We start from the raw sequence: 16,520 nt of genomic DNA, 5'->3' as shown, positions 1-16,520 counted from the left end.
TTCCAACGCTTGGAGCGGGGCATCAGAATGCATTCTGAATTTCTACAGAAATAGCTTGTACTCATAATGGCATTCAGTAATACCTGTGTTTGTTCTGTGACTGAAGCTGCCCACTGGGTCAAGCAAATGCTAAGGCCAGGACTTGATGTACCTCTTATCTGCAACAGTAGACAGACAGACTCCACCATTTATGGAAAAAGAATTCAATTTATTTCCTATTTATAAAGTGTTAAAAAAGTGCCTTGGGTATAGAATCTAAATGTCTACAGTGTGATGAGTTAGGAGCTCAAAAATATCACTCTTTGCATCCATTAATTATGTTTGCTGCAAAGAAACCAGGTGCCAGGAGCCCCTCCTGTACCAGGCTAAGTGATAGCTTCCTAAGGATCAAGCCTCACAGCCTTCTATGAGGAAGAGAAGTAGAGAGCAGGAAAGGAAAAGGGGCAGAACTGAGGTAGGAGGCCAGGGAGGGTTATGTACTAAAGCCTGTATTGGGAAACACTTTAATTTGCAAGAGGGAAGATCTTCCTTCTTGACTATTAAACACAAATGGTCTGAGCCTGTCCTATGAAAGTCACATTGCTTCCTGTGCATAGGGTAAACCCCACCCCACAGAGCCATAAATGTGGCCTCTGTCAGGAAGGAAAGGCACCCATCAGTGTGACCAGAAGCAGTCACCTTTGGACTTGTGTGAACTCCTTGCGCAGCCATAAAGAGTCCTGGTAGAAGCGAGGATCGCCCAGTCTCACAGCGGTTCGTTTGTAGAAGTAACAGTATAGCACTGCTGCTGTGAACAATAAATAGGAAAGAAACTTCAGGGATGCTCCTGAATATTCATTACAGGCTAAGGACACAACCTAATAGGGCAAAGGAGCTCTGCCTCATGATTTCCCAGTGACTACTAGCAAGGGCAGTGGGCCATCATCTTTCCTGTTCTTGTCATGGCTGTTCCACTCATCCCATTCTGGCAATGATGGACTGGGAAAGCAAGGACCAAGGCCCTTAGCTGCCTGAGCCACAGGTGAGACCAAAGTGAGGCCTGAGGTTGCTCTGGTCCTTACCTAGTCTCTGGAATACAAATAGCGTTTGAAGTCCATCTGTCCAGACAAAGCGGTTGGAGTTTTTCCAGCGTAAGTTCTGAAGGAGACATGAGTAGAAAGGGAAAGTTTAGTGACCAGATGAGCTGCAGAAATGCTGCTTGGTTTTAAATCAGGCTAATATCAGGACACCTGGGTGGCTCAGCAGTTGAGCATCTGCCTTTGGCTCAGGGCATGATCCCAGGTCTGGGATTGAGTCCCATATCGGGCTCCCTGCAGGGAGCCTGCTTCTCCCTCTGCCTAGGTCTCTCTGCCTCTCTGTGTTTCTCATGAATAAATAAATAAGAATCTTTAAAAAAAAAAATCAGGCTAATCTCACCCTCCTTCTTCCTTCCCACAACTCCCAGGAGTATTTCTCAAAGGAGCTTCAAACTCCCTTTTCTGTGCAAAGGAAATATCCTTTTAAGTCTGAAGGAGGAAGTTTGAACTTAGCTACTTATTCCCTTTCATTCCATGGCCTTTTCCAAGGAGAAGTGCTACACATTATCTCAGGACTGCAGTGGTGGTCACTGTCTGGCCTTGAAGATCTCAGGCTCAGTTCCTGTCAGATTAAGGCTTAGTGCACTCAGGATTTAATCAGATTAACAGCTTTATAGTACAAAGTACAAAGCCAGGACCTATTTTGGTCCCAGGACCCAGAGCAGAGACAATCCTTTTCAGGAAGCACCTAGAGAGACTCTGGCACTGCTGTTTCTTTCCTGTGAGCCCTACTTCTCTCTGTGGAATAACAAGGGCAACTTAAGAAGGTTTAGTCTAAAAAGGTGGCTTTATTTTTTTTAAAGATTTTATTTATTTATTCATGAGAGACACAAACACAGAGAGAGAGAGAGAGAGAGAGAGGCAGAAACAGAGGCAGAGGAAAAGCAGGCTCCATGCAGGGAGCCTGACATGGGACTCGATCCCAGGTCTCCAGGATCACACCCTGGGCTGAAGGTGGCGCTAAACCGTTGAGCCACCGGGGCTGCCCCAGAAGGTGGCTTTAGTAGAGAAGTGACTAGGGAAGCCTCCTGGGCTTTTCTTGTGTTTGATCAAGATGAGTACTTGGGAAACATAGGCGACGTTTCCAAAGAGATGGAACAGTTCATGAAGCAGGAGAAATCTGGAACCATGAAAACTGGGATCTACTGTGAGGCCATGTTGGCACCTTGGAGAGGAGTCCTTCTGGTATAAGTGATGAGAACAGAGTAGAGGGCATGAGGTACTAAAGGGCAAGTGGCACTCTTGGCACAGCCATTTCCCACGGGACACTGATATCTAACAATATCTTGTCCCAACACCTACCTGCCCAAACAGCTAATGATGAAACAGAGTCCCCTTCCTGTTTTACCTCTGGCAGGACTGTTTGGGGCAAAGGTGAACGGAATATTCCAGAAGCGTCCCCTAACTCTTGGATAAGGCAGTCTTTTAACATGAAAGGTTGGGCAGAAGTGCTTTATGCAACTCACATATGCCCAAGCCCAGGTGGCACCACATTAATTCACCACAAACACACCTGTTTCCTGTCAAGGATTCTGTGAGATATAAAAGAATGATGCTGGGATCCCTGGGTGGCGCAGCGGTTTGGCGCCTGCCTTTGGCCCAGGGCGCGATCCTGGAGACCCGGGATCGAATCCCACATCGGGCTCCCGGTGCATGGAGCCTGCTTCTCCCTCTGCCTGTGTCTCTGCCTCTCTCTCTCTCTCTATCATAAATAAAAAATAAATAAAATAAAATAAAATAAAAAAATAAAAGAATGATGCTGAATTCCTAGGGAAAAGATACTCCTTGCTCCTTAAGCTCTGCTCTTACCATGACCCAGACATGAAGGGAGATGCTGAGGGCAAAGTACACAGCTGTGAGGATGATGGTCCCTTTGAACTTGTGGAATAGGAGGTTGACCAAGCCAGCCTGGAAGACGAAGGTGTTGAAGAACATGAGGAAAATGATGATGATGTTGAAGAGGATTGCGATATCCTGGATGCTGTGGACATCAAACAAAGCACAGCCAAATGGAGGTCTGTGTGATGATCCAAGAGCTGGCTCTGAGTCCTAAGGGACACCATGAAGTCTGGTCTCCCCTGTGCTCTAGCCTTCTGAAACCCGCCCCCCCCCTACACACACACAGGTGTTATGGGCCTTTGGGGCCCAAATGACATGAGGTTTAACTACCTGCAGGCCCCATCAGTGAGGTGCAGCCCACAGACAAGGCTTCCCTGCTCTGACGCTCTTAACCTTCTAGACACTTGGGAGGAGAAGCTTCTTTCTTCCCTATGTCTAAAAAAAGCCAGTACCACCTGTCACACATTTCCATCTAGTGAGATGGCAATGCCTTTCCCCTAATCTTGGCATGGCCGGTGTCTTAGTGCCATTCAAGTCTCAGTTCTGATGTCCCCTCTTCAGAAAGCCTCCTTTAACTCTACTGCCTTAGGTAGCCCTCCCCTCTCCACCCCATCTGCTTTCCATCCACTGTATGACATTTGTTACTATTCAAAATTATCTTTAAAAAAAAAAAAAAAATGTAGGGCAGCCCGGGTGGCTCAGTGGTTTGGCACCACCTTTGCCCCAGAGCCTGATCCTGGAGACCCAGGATCGAGTCCCATGTCGGGCTCCATGCATGAAGCCTGTTTCTCCTGTGTCTCTGCCTCTCTCTCTCTCTCTCTCTCTCTGTCTCTCATGAATAAATAAATAAAATTTTTTAAAAATAAAATAAAAATAAAAAATAAAAAAATGTATTCGTTGTCTCTTTCCACTTGAGTGGAAACTCCATGAGAGCAGGAAATTGTCAGCTTTACTGCTGCACCTGGAATACTGTCTGGTAGGCCAATGAACACTTGTTGAATGAAGGAAGACAGTGTCAAACACCAGTCTTCTTTCTTTCTTTCTTTTTTAAGGATTTTATTTATTTATTCATGACAGATACAGAGAGAGAGAGAGAGAGAATGAGGCAGAGACACAGGCAGAGGGAGAGGCAGGCTCCATGCAGGGAGCCTGACATGGGACTCGATTCCAGGTCTCCAGGATCATGCCCTGGGCTGAAGGCAGGCGCTAAACTGCTGAGCCACCGGGGCTGCCCAAACACCAGTTTTCTATTGATAACTAGCCTCATGGAGTCTGTAAGCCACTGGGGAAGAAAAATGCCAACAGCTTCTATCCCATATATATAACTGATACAACTGCCCTTTTAACCTGTGGTTCTGTAATCCTCTTTCATGACAATGTAAGACAATATTTCTACTCACAGATAGAGAAAATGACCCTCTGACTGCTCCCTGGATCCCAGACCCTTGTTAGAGGTATATAAATACAGGACCCTTGACATGTCTATGGAGTACCCAAGATATGCAACATTTTATTTTCCCTGAGGTTTCTCTATTAATAACTTTAAAATGCTAAATCACAGTTGTCAGCTGTCCAGTCCCACCCACTGAACTCACATGAAGAGCACCAGCTGGATGACAGGAGCCATCCGGAGTAGCTCCGAGAAGGAATTGACAAAGAGGTCATAGGACAGCAGCAGGAACTGCAGTGAGAGCACCAGGCTATAGTTACTGGTCTGGAGCATCTTCCTTCTGCTTTATTGGGCCCCCAGGGGCACATTCCACAATTTCCCAAAAGAAAGCTCCTGGCTTTCTCCCCAGCACTGAGGGAGAAGCACTAGTTCCTCAAATCAGAGCTGTTTACCTTGAAGACAAGGGCCTGTTGGGGAGGAGGGAAGGGGGAGAAATTCATTAATACAGTAAATATTTATTGCGGCTCTAATCCATGCCAGGTGTAGGTGCTTGGGATCCGTCAATGACCAAAACCACTACCATGTCCAAAAAACCCAACTAGTCACTCCTTCTGGGGAGCGTTATCCTCCAAACTTTCTCCATGCCTGGAAACTTCTAAATGCAGAGCTCTTTCTTTTTTTCTTTAAGTTTTGTTTATTCTTTTTTTACGTAATCTCTACACCCAACGTCGGGCTCAAACTCATGACCCAGAGACCAAGAGTCACATGCTCCTCCAACTGAGCCAGCTGGGCGCCCCAGTGCAGAAATCTTTCTAACCACTTTTGAGTTCAAAGGAATCTAGGAGTACTACAAAGAGTGTCTGTCTGGTTGTGCAATCAATACTAATTCTAATACGAACTGCAGCAGCAAGCCTTTATATTATCACTTACAATATGCCAGGGACTATTTTAAGTAATCGCTACAGCCAACGTGGGGCTCAAACTCTTGACCCTGATCCCCGTTATCGAATCACATGCTCCACCAACTGAGCCAGCCAGGCACCCCTGCCTGGGGCTATTCTAAGCACTAAAGTTCTGTAAATCTCACAATAACGGAGTGAAGCAGAAGAGTCACTATTATCACTCTACCCCTTACGCAGTTAGGACAACTGAGGCTCAGAGAGGTAAAATAACTTGTCCCAGCTCACAGAGCTGGGATTGGGATTCAGGCAGCCTGGGTCCAGAGTCTGTGCTCCTAACTACTCCCCAAAGCTGCCTCTCACATAACAGGTGGGCTGACAGGTAACCAGGTGGGAAGGATGTGGGAGCCAGAGAGGCAGGGAGGGGTGCAGGACGTGAGCAAGAAACCGCGCTCTCCTGCAAGGCTCTGTTTAAGGTGGCCACAACAGAGTGGCACCATATGAAGGGGGCCTGGCCTTTACTCCCGCATATTCCAAGGCCCAGGAATTGTTCTGGGGGGTGTCCTGTGACCCTTCCACCTCGGTCCAGTCTCTAAGCAGATCTCAAGATGCTCTCAAGTGTCAGAGCACAAGGTCGAACGAACTAACATCTGTAAAACGTTTCACGACCGTCATTATTCGTGAGGTTGCTTATCCTACCCCCGTCTCGAGCTCCAGCCATCAGTGCGATAAACTTATCACGTATTATTCTATCGTGATACACGTGGCGCCCAGGACAACTTCGGCAAAGGGGAGAACGAAGGATTCCCTCCGTCGTACCGAGGCGAGGACGCGCCTACAGGGCCAGAGTTCAAGTCAGCCCCGCGGGTCGCAGGTGGGCAGAGCGGGCCTCCCGCGACCCGCGACCCCAAAGCCCACGGCGCCCCGCCCCCGCTCAGGGCAGCGGTGGCCCGGCCGGCTCGGTCTGTCCCAGCCCCCTCCCCCGCGCGCCCCTTGTCCCCGGGGCAGTGTTCCTCTCCGTCCTTCCCCACCCACTTCATAATGGGGCCACCTTGGCAGAACACCCGCCCTACACCGTAACGACCGAGACCCCGACTCGCGCCGTCTCACCCGCTCCGCCCGCGCGCTCTCCTCCCGCTCCGAGGCGCGACGCCGGTTGTCATGGGGACGCCGTCCCGGCTTCCGGAAGCCGCTGGTAGGTCCCGGAAGTACATGGCGGCCGCGGGCTCCGCGTGCGCCGCGCACCCGCCGGGCCTCGGCGCTCCCTCCGCTCTGCGGTCCGCGCGGCCGCCGCGTTTGGGCAGGCCCTCTCGTGCCGTCGCAGCGCCGCCGCATCCAGCCGTCCGCCGAGCGCGAGGTGGGGGTGACGGCCCGGGCCGAGCGGCGGCGGCGCTCCCTGCCTGGGGAAGAAACGCCCGCGGAGGACGCGGGGCTGGCAGCCGGCGGCCTGGGACTCCATTTCCCAGGGGGCCGCGGGCGCGACCGGAAGTGCCCTGCGCCTATAAGAGGGGAAGGTGGCGCGGGGCCCTCTCACTGCGGCTGCGGTGCCGGCCGGGCGCGTGGGGCGGCGAGGGAGGCGGGCCTCGGAGACCCCTGCGACCCCCCGAGGTGAGGAGGAGCTCGAGCGGGGCCGCCTGCCACCTTGCTTTGCGCCGTCGCTCGCCACCCCCCTTGTAGGGAAGGGGACGCCGCTGTCCGCGCCCTTCCTCCCGCAGGTGTGTCTGTACAGGCAGGAAGCGCTTCGGGGGTCGCTGTCCGCAAGCGGAGCCCGTCGCCCTGATTGTCAGCCGAAGGCCAGCCGGGACCGGTAAGGCCCTTGGCCCCTGCGGAGGACGCTGGGGCGGGGGATCCGGGCTCCCGGAGCCGTTCCCGGGGCACCAGGGCCAGAGCCGGGCAGTGCGCAGCCGGGAGGGCCGGTCTGTGATCAGTGGCGCTGAGGGGCGCCTTGCTTATCCACCTCCTGGTTGGAATTCGGGGAACCCGACTTTGCAGAAGCTGCATTTGGACCCGAGGAGCCCTCGGAGCTGAGGGAAGCGAACCTGGGTTCCTGTGCCAGCCGTGCCGCTCACCGTGGCCAAAGCCACTTTCCTACTTCGGGTCCCAGTGATTCTGATCTGTCAGAGAAGAGCTTAGGGCTTGAGCCCCAAGTCTGACTCTCAGGATTCCCAAGTCCTCCCCCACCGTTCATCCGGGAAGTGGGGGCAACGAATGGACTTTCTGTTCCTTCATCCGCTTGTAGTTCTAAATTTTAAAAGTGAATATTGTTAAGGATTCGGAATAGAGTCCTTTTTCCTAAGATTAAGGGCTGAACGGAAACTTATTTCCTGCGCAGGGGCCTGATCTGGTTTTTTTTTTTTTTTTAATGTTTATTTATTTATGATAGTCACACACACACACACACACACACACAGGCAGAGGGAGAAGCAGGCTCCGTGCACAGGGAGCCCGACGTGGGATTCGACCCCGGGTCACCAGGATTGCGCCCTGGGCCAAAGGCAGGCGCCAAACTGCTGCGCCACCCAGGGATCCCAAATTCTAAGTTTTTATTTCAGCTCTGACTGTTATTTTTTTTATTTTTTATTTTTTTTATTATTTATGATAGAGAGAGAGAGAGAGAGAGAGAGGCAGAGACACAGGCAGAGGGAGAAGCAGGCTCCATGCACCGGGAGCCCGACGTGGGATTCGATCCCGGGTCTCCAGGATCGCGCCCTGGGCCAAAGGCAGGCGCCAAACCGCTGCGCCACCCAGGGATCCCGGGCCTGATCTGTTTTACTGCAACCAGGCAGAACCCCTTTTTTGTCAAGGGACCGAGGAGAGTATTAGGTTGGAGAGTACATCTCTTAGATTGTGGTCGGCGAAGTCTGATGCACCGCCTGCATGGTTTTTACATTTTTAACTGATTAACAGAAAGAAGAAGGATAATATTTTGTGATACATGAAAAATGATATGAACCTGAAATTTCAGTGCCCATAAATAAGCATTTTGGGGGACATGGCTGTGTTCTTTTGCGAAAGTATTGTCTATGATTGCTTCTGCACTACATCAGAAGAGTTGCTGACACAATCATGAAAGAGGCTACGGCCTGCAAAGCCTAGAGTATTTACCATTCCGGCCCTTGATAGAAGAGGAGCTGATCTGCCTTAGAATGGGGCTTCACAAAGTGAGGGCAGAATCAGAGACCAAACTATGGTGAGCCCATCCTGAAACCATAGCACAGCCTACTGTCATGGAATAAATGAGAGAATATTTTCAGAGTTTGGGCTGCAGTTTTCACTGCATTCTTTTTTCTCTTCTTTCGTACTCTCTGGCAGAGGAAGGGCTCATCTGTGTACTGTGAACAGTACAACATCACAGCCCTCTGTCAGAAAAGTGTCCCCATGGTGAACTCTTAAGTCTGTCCCAGAGCAGTAATCCAGAATCTGTTGTAGAAGGGTGGATACAGCCCTTTTGGATTGTATTTACTTTTGTTTTCTCTTCTCCGAAGGAAAAGGAAGTCATGAAAGATAATTGTCTGATGGATCCAACCTGCTGACCAGGTGCTTCATGCTGACTTCACTGGGGGATGACTGAACATCTGGGGACTTGAAACTTTCTCTGCTCTTACAGAGACTAAGGGGACACCTCTGAAGCTGGGTGGCAAATCTCTGAGCTCTGTAGTTGAGCCACAAAACGTCTATGAAGATGGTGGTGTTATGGTGTTATTTACCCTCAGCCTTATGGAACTTTTGTTTTTCCCCCAGCCCCTCGAGTCTTCTCTTCTCAGTGATTACTGCCAACTTGGGTCACATTGAGCATTCAGTGTCTGTTTCTGTTTCTAGTTAGGTGAACACCTGCCATGGAGTGAGTTGGCATGGCATAGTATCAGGGCTACCAAGAGGCCTGGCCTGGCATGGAGGCCACAAGCTTCAGGCTGTAGCTTATAGGTAGGATGGACTGCTGTGACAATAGTAGAATACTTTGCCCTTACAATGTCCTCATGGACATTTTCTCACTTGCTCTTCTGACAGTCTATGGTCAAGGGAAAAAACAGGAGCCTTAAAGCCAAACAGACAAGGGTTTGAAACTTCCTGCCCATTTCCTGGGTCCCAATGCTGGCATTTAATCTTCCTGAGCCTTAGTTTCCTCATCTATAAAATGGGGATGATAACTTCTCACAGGAGCAAATGAGATCATGGGTTCTGGTGGGGTGTCTGCTCATGGCTGCTCTTCAGTGTATTCTCATTACCGTGCTTTTCTTTCAGATGAGAAGAATGAGTCCTACCAATGCTAAGTGATTTGCTCAAGGTGCCCCACTTCATAAGAATTGGAGCCTCGGCCATCACTCTGTCAGTCTGCCACTAAGTCTACAGGGTGAGGAATCAAGTGTCTTATCTCCTTGGGAGTTCTTAGCTGTTTAAGGGACCTGCCTTTTTTTTTCTATTAGCTGGTTCAGATTGAGAGGTATCAACTGCAGGATGTCCTAGTGTCTCCTCCTTGGTGTGAGTCCGTGGGACAGGCTGACTGCCTTGAGAGCTGGGCCCATACTGCCTACATGTTAGCTGAGAGCAGAGATGGTCCTGTGGCTTTGTGTATTTGCCTGCTAGCCCTCATGCCCAGTTGCCTGGTTTGTAAGAGCAGCTGCTCAGGGCTCTAGATGTGTGTCTGAAACCAGAGCTGGTTTCTGACTTTATCAAGGACATAGAAAAATCTCAAAATAAACTCATGCTTTCTAGACCATGAGTTCTCGCTTCCTCTTTTCTCCTCTGAACTTTCCCCAGAGGAAGAGAAAGCAGAAGTCTCAGGCCTAGGACATCTGAGGCTTGTCCAATTCAAGGTGTAGAGTGTGGGGACTCTAGAGTGAAGGCCTGGTCTTACTTCCTCAATAGGAGGGTTAGCCCCATAGAGTTCACCAGCTGCTGAAGAACTTTCCTATAGAAGTGGGAGATCATAGGACTTCCTGTCAGCTGGCCTAATACCAGGGTGTTTACTCCTTGTAGATTATAATTTTTCCACCTTCTGTTAGAACCGAGGGCCTAGGCATTTGTGTGATCTAGCCTGGCTTTGGATTCCTGTCCCTTCTTTTCAGTGGGATAGGATGGGGTGGATTCTTTACCTTTTGGCCCTGTGAAGAGAGGCTAATCCCAGGGCTTTGGGCCAAGAGCCTTGATGTCCAGCCCCTTTCCAGAGCTGCCAGGTACTGGGGTGGGGCCATCCTTACTGTCCATAACCAGAGATCAGGACTTCCAAGTCTCATGGGGCAGTGCCCAGGCTGGTAGCAGGAGAGCTAAAGTGAAAAGTGTCCACACTTCCAGCAAAAGCAAGCTCAGTGTTACTTCCTTTAGCTATTATGTGGGATGCACTCAAGCCAGCAGAGCCAGCAGGCACATGTGACTTACGCTTCTTCCAGGAGCGCCTAATCAGAATGGCTGTGGGATGGTTCTACTTGTCCTTTTACTCACTGTGGTTCCTGGGCTTGATGTGCATCATCCTCACCATCTATTGGGTGCAGTTGTGGCATGGTGGCTTTGCCTGGGATGGCACCCTTCTCATGTTCAACTATCATCCAGTATTCATGGTTGTTGGCTCAGTGGTACTCTACAGTGCTGGTGAGTACGAGGTCATGGGAGACATACTGTGGCCCAGCCCTGGCTGTGGTAGAGCTTTTGTCACTGTTGAGTTATTGGGGCTATGAGAGTAGGACAGATTGGGCTGTTTCTGAGCCCAGGTATCATTTGGAGGAAAAAGTGGTGAGAATGGGGGCATCCGAGAAGGGTAGCTTTACAGATACTCTAAGGTAGGGGTTGGCAGTATCTTTCTATAAAGGATCAGAGAGTAAAGGCTTTGCAAGCCATATGACCTGCATTGCAACTGGTTATCTATCTGCCATAGATAACCGGAAAACATGAATGTGGCTGTGTTCCAATAAAGCTTTACTTAAAAAACAGCTGGATTTGGCCCGTGAGCTGTAGTCTGCCAACTTCTGCTTTAGGGAGAGGAAGACTGAAGCCTCTCGTCCCCCAGTCAGGATTACATGAGGGAACTGCTTGCTCTGCCAGACTCATCTGTGCCCCATGCATTCAGAGCTGGGCCTTGGGGCCCTGGTGAACCTCATCTCCCCACCTGTAAAATGGGAACAATGACACCATGGATCATAGCAGCTTATCCTGTGTACTTCAGATACATCATCCTGTTTTGTTCTTCCAAGAAGCCTGTGAGATGGGCTGTGCTGTTATCCCCATGTTACAGATGAGGACACTGAGATTGATTTATTTATTTTTTTTTAAGATTTTATTTATTTATTCATAGAGACACACAGAGAGAGAGAGAGGCAGAGACACAGGCAGAGGGAGAAGCAGGCTCCATGCAGGGAGCCTGACGTGGGACTCAATCCAGGGTCCCCAGGATCAAACCCCGGGCTGCAGGTGACGCTAAACCGCTGCACCACTGGGGCTGCCCGACACTGAGATTTAGAAACAAGATGTCAAATAGCCAAGAGGCAGAGCCAGGATGTGGACATAGGCCATCTAACTTTGCTAAAAGCCTGCATTTGTGACCACTAACAGTTGTGAGTATTCACTTAGAAAAAAATAATGAATGTGACATTGCTTTTTTACCTGCAGAGCTGCACACAAGTGCATATATGATGTAACGACAGACTGGCAGATTGATAAGCCTACTCCTCCCTTTTTACTACTATGTTTTCTTCCCGCGTCATGGCCAACTGCTATCCCAGCAATGACGCAGGGATAGGAGATGCTGAGGAGGGGGTGCTGCATCCCAGCATCTCCTTCTCCCCTGGTTGGGAAGCTGTGTGGGGCCATGTCAGGTTAGTTCCCCCAGTGTGGAGGGGAGCACGAGGGGAAGAGTCTGGGCCCTGGGACATTCTCTCCCGCAGCGTCACTGCTGTACCGCCTGCCGCAGTCGTGGGTGGGGCCGAAGCTGCCATGGAAGATCGGCCATGCCATGCTGCACCTGCTGGCCTTCATCCTGACCGTGCTGGGGCTGGTGGCCGTCTTTCAGCTCCACCGCCGCTCCAGGATCACCAATCTCTACTCCTTGCACAGCTGGCTGGGCATTGTCACCGTCTTCCTTTTTGCCTGCCAGGTGCGTTCTCCCCTTTGGGTTCCTGTTACTGGCTGGTGGCCGTGGGCTCTGGTTGGGGCTTTCCTTGCACCCATGCCACACACTCCCTCTGCTCACTGCCTGGACACAGCCCCACAAGCCACATCCCCATAGCAGTGGCAGCTTAAATAGCCATAGGACACTGCTGCTCCCCACACTCATCCGTTCCTGCTCTTACCCATCACACGACTCCTCTGTCATTCCGGAGCATGCTGAGCTAACTTCATCACAGCATGTGCCACACTGACTCCAGGTGGTCTTTTCCACCTTTCCCATTCCCACCTTTCTTTGAACTGGAAGCAATTCTGGAAGTGGTTTTTGCATTTTGACATCAACCCCGTATGAGCAAGGAGTCTTAGGGGCCAGGACTGGAAGGAAGCAGAGACACACAGGGATGGCTGGGATTTTAGGAGACTGGGCTCATAGCTAAGCATTTCATGGGATGTGCTGGTTTGGCTGAGCAGCCAACCACAGCATGAAAGCTGGAGTGGCACCTAGGGGGAGGTTTGAGCCAGTAACAAAGGGTGAGGGACCACCGCAGGGCAGGAGGCCCTAGGGCAGGGGGCTGTGGGATGGCCTGGGGCACCACTGGGCACAGCACAGTGTGGTCAGGCACCTCCTCCCTGTGTCCACAGTGGTTCTTGGGCTTTGTTGTCTTCCTGCTGCCCTGGATGTCCGTGTGGCTGCGCAGCCTCCTTAAACCCATCCACGTCTTCTTTGGAGTCGTCATCCTGTCTCTGTCCATCGCATCTGTCATTTCTGGCATTAACGAGAAGCTTTTCTTCAGTTTGTGAGTGGGGTGGGGGGCAGCTCTAACATGGACGGGAAAGCATAGGGTCTTCAAAAGATGCACCCTGTGATCATAGGACCTTGCCAAGGGAGGGGAGACTTTGGGGTTGAGCTTGTTCCTGATCTGGAGGGTCATGAAGTCTTTAGGTTGAGATTGGTAAATTGGTCAGCAAATATTTATTTACCTTCAGATTGACTTGGTGCCTACTATGTCTCAGAAACTATTCTAGGTACCTTAAATTGAATCCTTTAATCATTTATAACGTAGATACTGTCGTCGTTGCCATTTGCGAATAAGGGAACTGAGGCGCAGAGAGGTTAAGTAACTTACCCAAGGGCACACAGCGAGGAAGTGGCAGAGCTGGGGTTTCAGTTAAGATTGCAGCCTTCATGCCTAGCCACTACCGTCTCCCCATTCTTTTAAGGCAGGGGTGTGGGTAGTGAAAGCAAATAAGATATGAAGTCAGACTTGGGTTTAGGTCTTGGCTGTGCCATTTACTAGTTGTCTGACTCTGGGCAAGCTCATCATGCCTCTTAGAGCTTTAGTTCTATCAGAGGTAAAAAGCAGTCTGCACGTGTTTTTTGTGGTGGTGGTAGGGACTTAGTACGTTAGTGCTTCAGGTCACAGATGGTCCTTGGAAGCTTTTCTCACCATCTGCTAATGGTGTTGGGTCTCCTATTGGGCCAAAACAGGTGAAAAATCTTTCAGGGGCCCACATTATTTTGTCATTTTCAGGAACAATGCCACTCAACCATACAGCAATCTGCCCAGTGAGGCTATCTTTGCCAACAGCCTTGGGATGCTGGTGGTGGTCTTTGGGCTACTGGTGCTCTATATCCTCCTGGTTTCATCTTGGAAACGCCCAGAACCAGGGATCCTGACTGAGGGACAGGTATGGCGTCCTGGTTTCCCCCTTCCAGTTTGGGATGGGGCCGAGTCTAGAGGAGACTCTCCTAGGAAAGCCTTGGGCCTTGCTAGGAAGACCACTCAGTAACATGGTGGGAAACCCACTATCTTGAAGGTGGGGTTGGGTTGGCTGATGGGGAGCACAGATGTCAAAGCACATCCCAGCCATTGTGACAAACATAGCTGTTTGGGCTCAGCAGCTCCTGGGGCCTGCCTCTTGGGAGAGGACAGGTGGACAGGATAAGTGACTTGGTCACTGGTAACTCAGGTCACTCACTCAGGAAATGGTAGAGTTGGGATCTATAGGCCGGATGTTTATGCCAGTCCCCTCCTCACATTTCTGTGGTTTCATGAGGGGAAAGTATGGCCTTCTCTCCCCCAAGAAAGTGCCTGAGCATGAAGAAAGGGTGTTGTAATTTCTACTTTTCCGGTCTTGGAGCTAGTCTTGAGGGGTAGGAGCTTATCTAGCGGGTGCTTGCTGAAGGGTGCAGTGCTTGGAGTAGGTTTTGCCTGTTCTTGGCCAACCTTCAGGCAAAGGTTGTGGTGAGATGGGGTGTGTGTCAGGCCGAGGGACATTGGGGCTTCCCTGAAAGATGAAGTGGCTCGCCTGGCGACCGCTCTACAGGTTGGGGGTTTTTCTGAAGAACTCAGGCCTGCACATTAGGGTGTGATGCCATTAACCCCTGTGTCTCTGCCTGTCTTTCCAGCCCCTGTTGCGTGATGGGGAGTGAAGCAGGAAGGGGCACCCAGGAGCAGGTGGAGGTGCTTCCCCTCAGAAGCTCTGCCCTGCCCGGGGCTCCTGTCTGGTTTCAGCGACAGACCTGCCTTGGGCTCTGGGCCCCAATCTCTTCTGGCCTCCATGTGGTGGTGGTGGGGGGGGGGTGTCTGCTCATTCCACCAATTTGCTGTCCACCCTCCTTGCTTGGTGGCTCCTTCCTGGCGTCACTTTCTTCGTTCTTCATTCACTGTGGCCTCCTGCCTGCACCACAGCTGCTCATGCTGCCCTGCTTTCTGTGTGGTCAGGCTGATTTCCCCTTTAGACCCCAAGGATGTGACAGAAAATCTTGACAGCTCAAAGGAGCCAGGAGTCAAGGGCAATCTGTATGTGAAGAGTGAGGTATCTATCTACACCAATCTGTATGGTAATGGTGTCCAGCAGCTTTCCCGTAAAGGCATGTGTTTCATTTGGGCCGCCCCCCCGTGGGTGGGCATCATCAGCCATCATCTCCATCCAGCCCACCAAGATGTGAGGCTGGGCACAAACATCTCGAGGTGATGGAAGTATGGGGGGAGAATGGCAGCAGAGCAGCTTCTGCAGAGAAGCTGAGCAGCTGACTGCTCTTTGCTGTTCTGTTTCATGTTGCCATGTTCCCTGTCTGCCTACATGGTGACCGTGTGGCTCTGCTTCTACTGCTACAGCTCTGGCCTAGATCCGGGCCTCCCCTATGACTTACATGCCCGTCACGGTCAGGCGGCCTGATGAACCCTGGTAGCCTCTTTTTCCAACAACATCCTGTCCAGCAGGGATGATCCTCAAGGGTGCTTCAGACTTCCTTTGCTGCCCCTCACCAGATCAGGGCCTCTCTGCCTGTCCCCGGGCAGGCTCAGCTTCGCTCTTTTGGCAAGGCGCCAACCCAGCTGATTTTCACTCTCCAGCTCACCATAAAAAAGCCAAAGTTGTGGTACATTGTGCCCAGCGGACCCCAGGGGCCACAGCCACTTTCCAAGGTGCTTCCTGCTGAGTATCAGACTGCCTCATTTCCCCCTCTGGTGACTTGCTTGGCCAAACCCAGTCTCCTGTTATGCCAGAGGGTGAACAGCTGCTTGCCTCTTGAGGAGAAGCTGGGGTTAGGGTGAGGACGGGAGAAATCTTGTTCCTCTCTTAAGTGATGGCACTGTGGCTTTTCCTGCCCTCTCCAAATGAGCCCTGCCAGGTCCCAGGCTCCATACTGCTGTGCTTAGTGACAAGCGGCACAATACCTGGGGGCTGGGATGCATTTACCCTTGGCAGGTGGAGAGGAGGCTGGCTGTCCACTCCAACCCCACACGGCCCGGTGTCAGCAGGACTGACTGAACTTCCGAGTGATGGACCCTTTGAAGCCATTGAGATAACTGCCAGACACCTCAGTCATGTGACCAGCGCCCCCTCTTTCCACATGGGTAGGCCTGTAACCTGAAGCTTGATTTCCATTTATCATGTTTTTAAGAATCAAAGCCTCCTCTATTGTAATGACATTGTGGTTAAATGAGCTCTGGGAAACTTGTAAAAGCCTCTGGGGAGGAACAAACCAAAAGGCCCCAAAGATCCCATGACTATCCTCCTGGAATGGTATGACTTGTGGTGTGTGTGGATGCCGATGCCCTTAGTAATGAAAAGGTTCTGGGTACTTGTATAGCTCACAAGGAAGGAAATGTTTCCTGTTTTATAATCTGGAACTCAGAAAGGATAAGTGACTTGGTCACTGGTAACGAGGCCACTCAGTCAGGAAATGGTAGAGTTGGGATCTATAGGCCGGAT

The 16,520-nt window shown here is 50.9% G+C and overlaps 2 protein-coding genes across 13 annotated transcripts; one reads left to right on the top strand and one right to left on the bottom strand.

Annotated features, from left to right (window-relative positions):
- Positions 1-187: 187 nt before the first annotated feature.
- Positions 188-6,448, bottom strand: TMEM138 (transmembrane protein 138). Of its 5 annotated transcripts, none has more exons than XM_077861926.1 (5): positions 6,315-6,448; positions 4,511-4,772; positions 2,886-3,057; positions 1,062-1,137; positions 188-787 (listed from the first exon to the last, which is right to left on the bottom strand). In XM_077861926.1, exons 2-5 carry the CDS (start codon positions 4,636-4,638, stop codon positions 675-677), a joined length of 489 nt encoding a protein of 162 aa, XP_077718052.1. In that variant the 5' UTR covers positions 4,639-4,772; positions 6,315-6,448; the 3' UTR covers positions 188-674. The 5 variants fall into 5 exon arrangements, with proteins under 5 accessions (XP_077718052.1, XP_077718056.1, XP_077718055.1 ...); XM_077861930.1 differs by having other exon boundaries at positions 188-784; XM_077861929.1 differs by lacking the exon at positions 6,315-6,448 and adding an exon at positions 6,256-6,278.
- Positions 6,378-16,232, top strand: CYB561A3 (cytochrome b561 family member A3). Of its 8 annotated transcripts, XM_077861917.1 has the most exons (9): positions 6,573-7,011; positions 8,690-8,741; positions 9,024-9,128; positions 9,447-9,555; positions 10,592-10,790; positions 12,080-12,288; positions 12,942-13,096; positions 13,832-13,988; positions 14,710-16,232. In XM_077861917.1, exons 5-9 carry the CDS (start codon positions 10,607-10,609, stop codon positions 14,731-14,733), a joined length of 729 nt encoding a protein of 242 aa, XP_077718043.1. In that variant the 5' UTR covers positions 6,573-7,011; positions 8,690-8,741; positions 9,024-9,128; positions 9,447-9,555; positions 10,592-10,606; the 3' UTR covers positions 14,734-16,232. The 8 variants fall into 8 exon arrangements, with proteins under 8 accessions (XP_077718045.1, XP_077718043.1, XP_077718050.1 ...); XM_077861919.1 differs by lacking the exons at positions 6,573-7,011; positions 9,024-9,128 and adding an exon at positions 6,378-6,399; XM_077861924.1 differs by lacking the exon at positions 8,690-8,741 and having other exon boundaries at positions 6,573-6,812.
- The last annotated feature ends 288 nt before the right edge of the window (positions 16,233-16,520 follow it).

Source organism: Canis aureus, chromosome 21, assembly GCF_053574225.1.
Source record: "Canis aureus isolate CA01 chromosome 21, VMU_Caureus_v.1.0, whole genome shotgun sequence".
Lineage (NCBI taxonomy): Eukaryota > Metazoa > Chordata > Mammalia > Carnivora > Canidae > Canis > Canis aureus.
Note: the sequence above shows the minus strand (reverse complement) of the source record. Positions and strands in the feature narration are given on the sequence as shown.

Bases quoted from the DNA above. Each gene is read 5' to 3' on its own strand.
- TMEM138 (XM_077861926.1), bottom strand. From the start codon at position 4,638: ATGCTCCAGACCAGTAACTATAGCCTGGTGCTCTCACTGCAGTTCCTG. The intron at 3,058-4,510 runs GTGAGTTCAGTG...TGATGTCCACAG, and splicing joins ATCCAGCTGGTGCTCTTCAT to CATCCAGGATATCGCAATCC. The intron at 788-1,061 runs GTAAGGACCAGA...TATTGTTCACAG, and splicing joins ATTTGTATTCCAGAGACTAG to CAGCAGTGCTATACTGTTAC.
- CYB561A3 (XM_077861919.1), top strand. From the start codon at position 10,607: ATGGCTGTGGGATGGTTCTACTTGTCCTTTTACTCACTGTGGTTCCTG. The intron at 10,791-12,079 runs GTGAGTACGAGG...TCTCTCCCGCAG, and splicing joins AGTGGTACTCTACAGTGCTG to CGTCACTGCTGTACCGCCTG. The intron at 12,289-12,941 runs GTGCGTTCTCCC...CTGTGTCCACAG, and splicing joins TCTTCCTTTTTGCCTGCCAG to TGGTTCTTGGGCTTTGTTGT.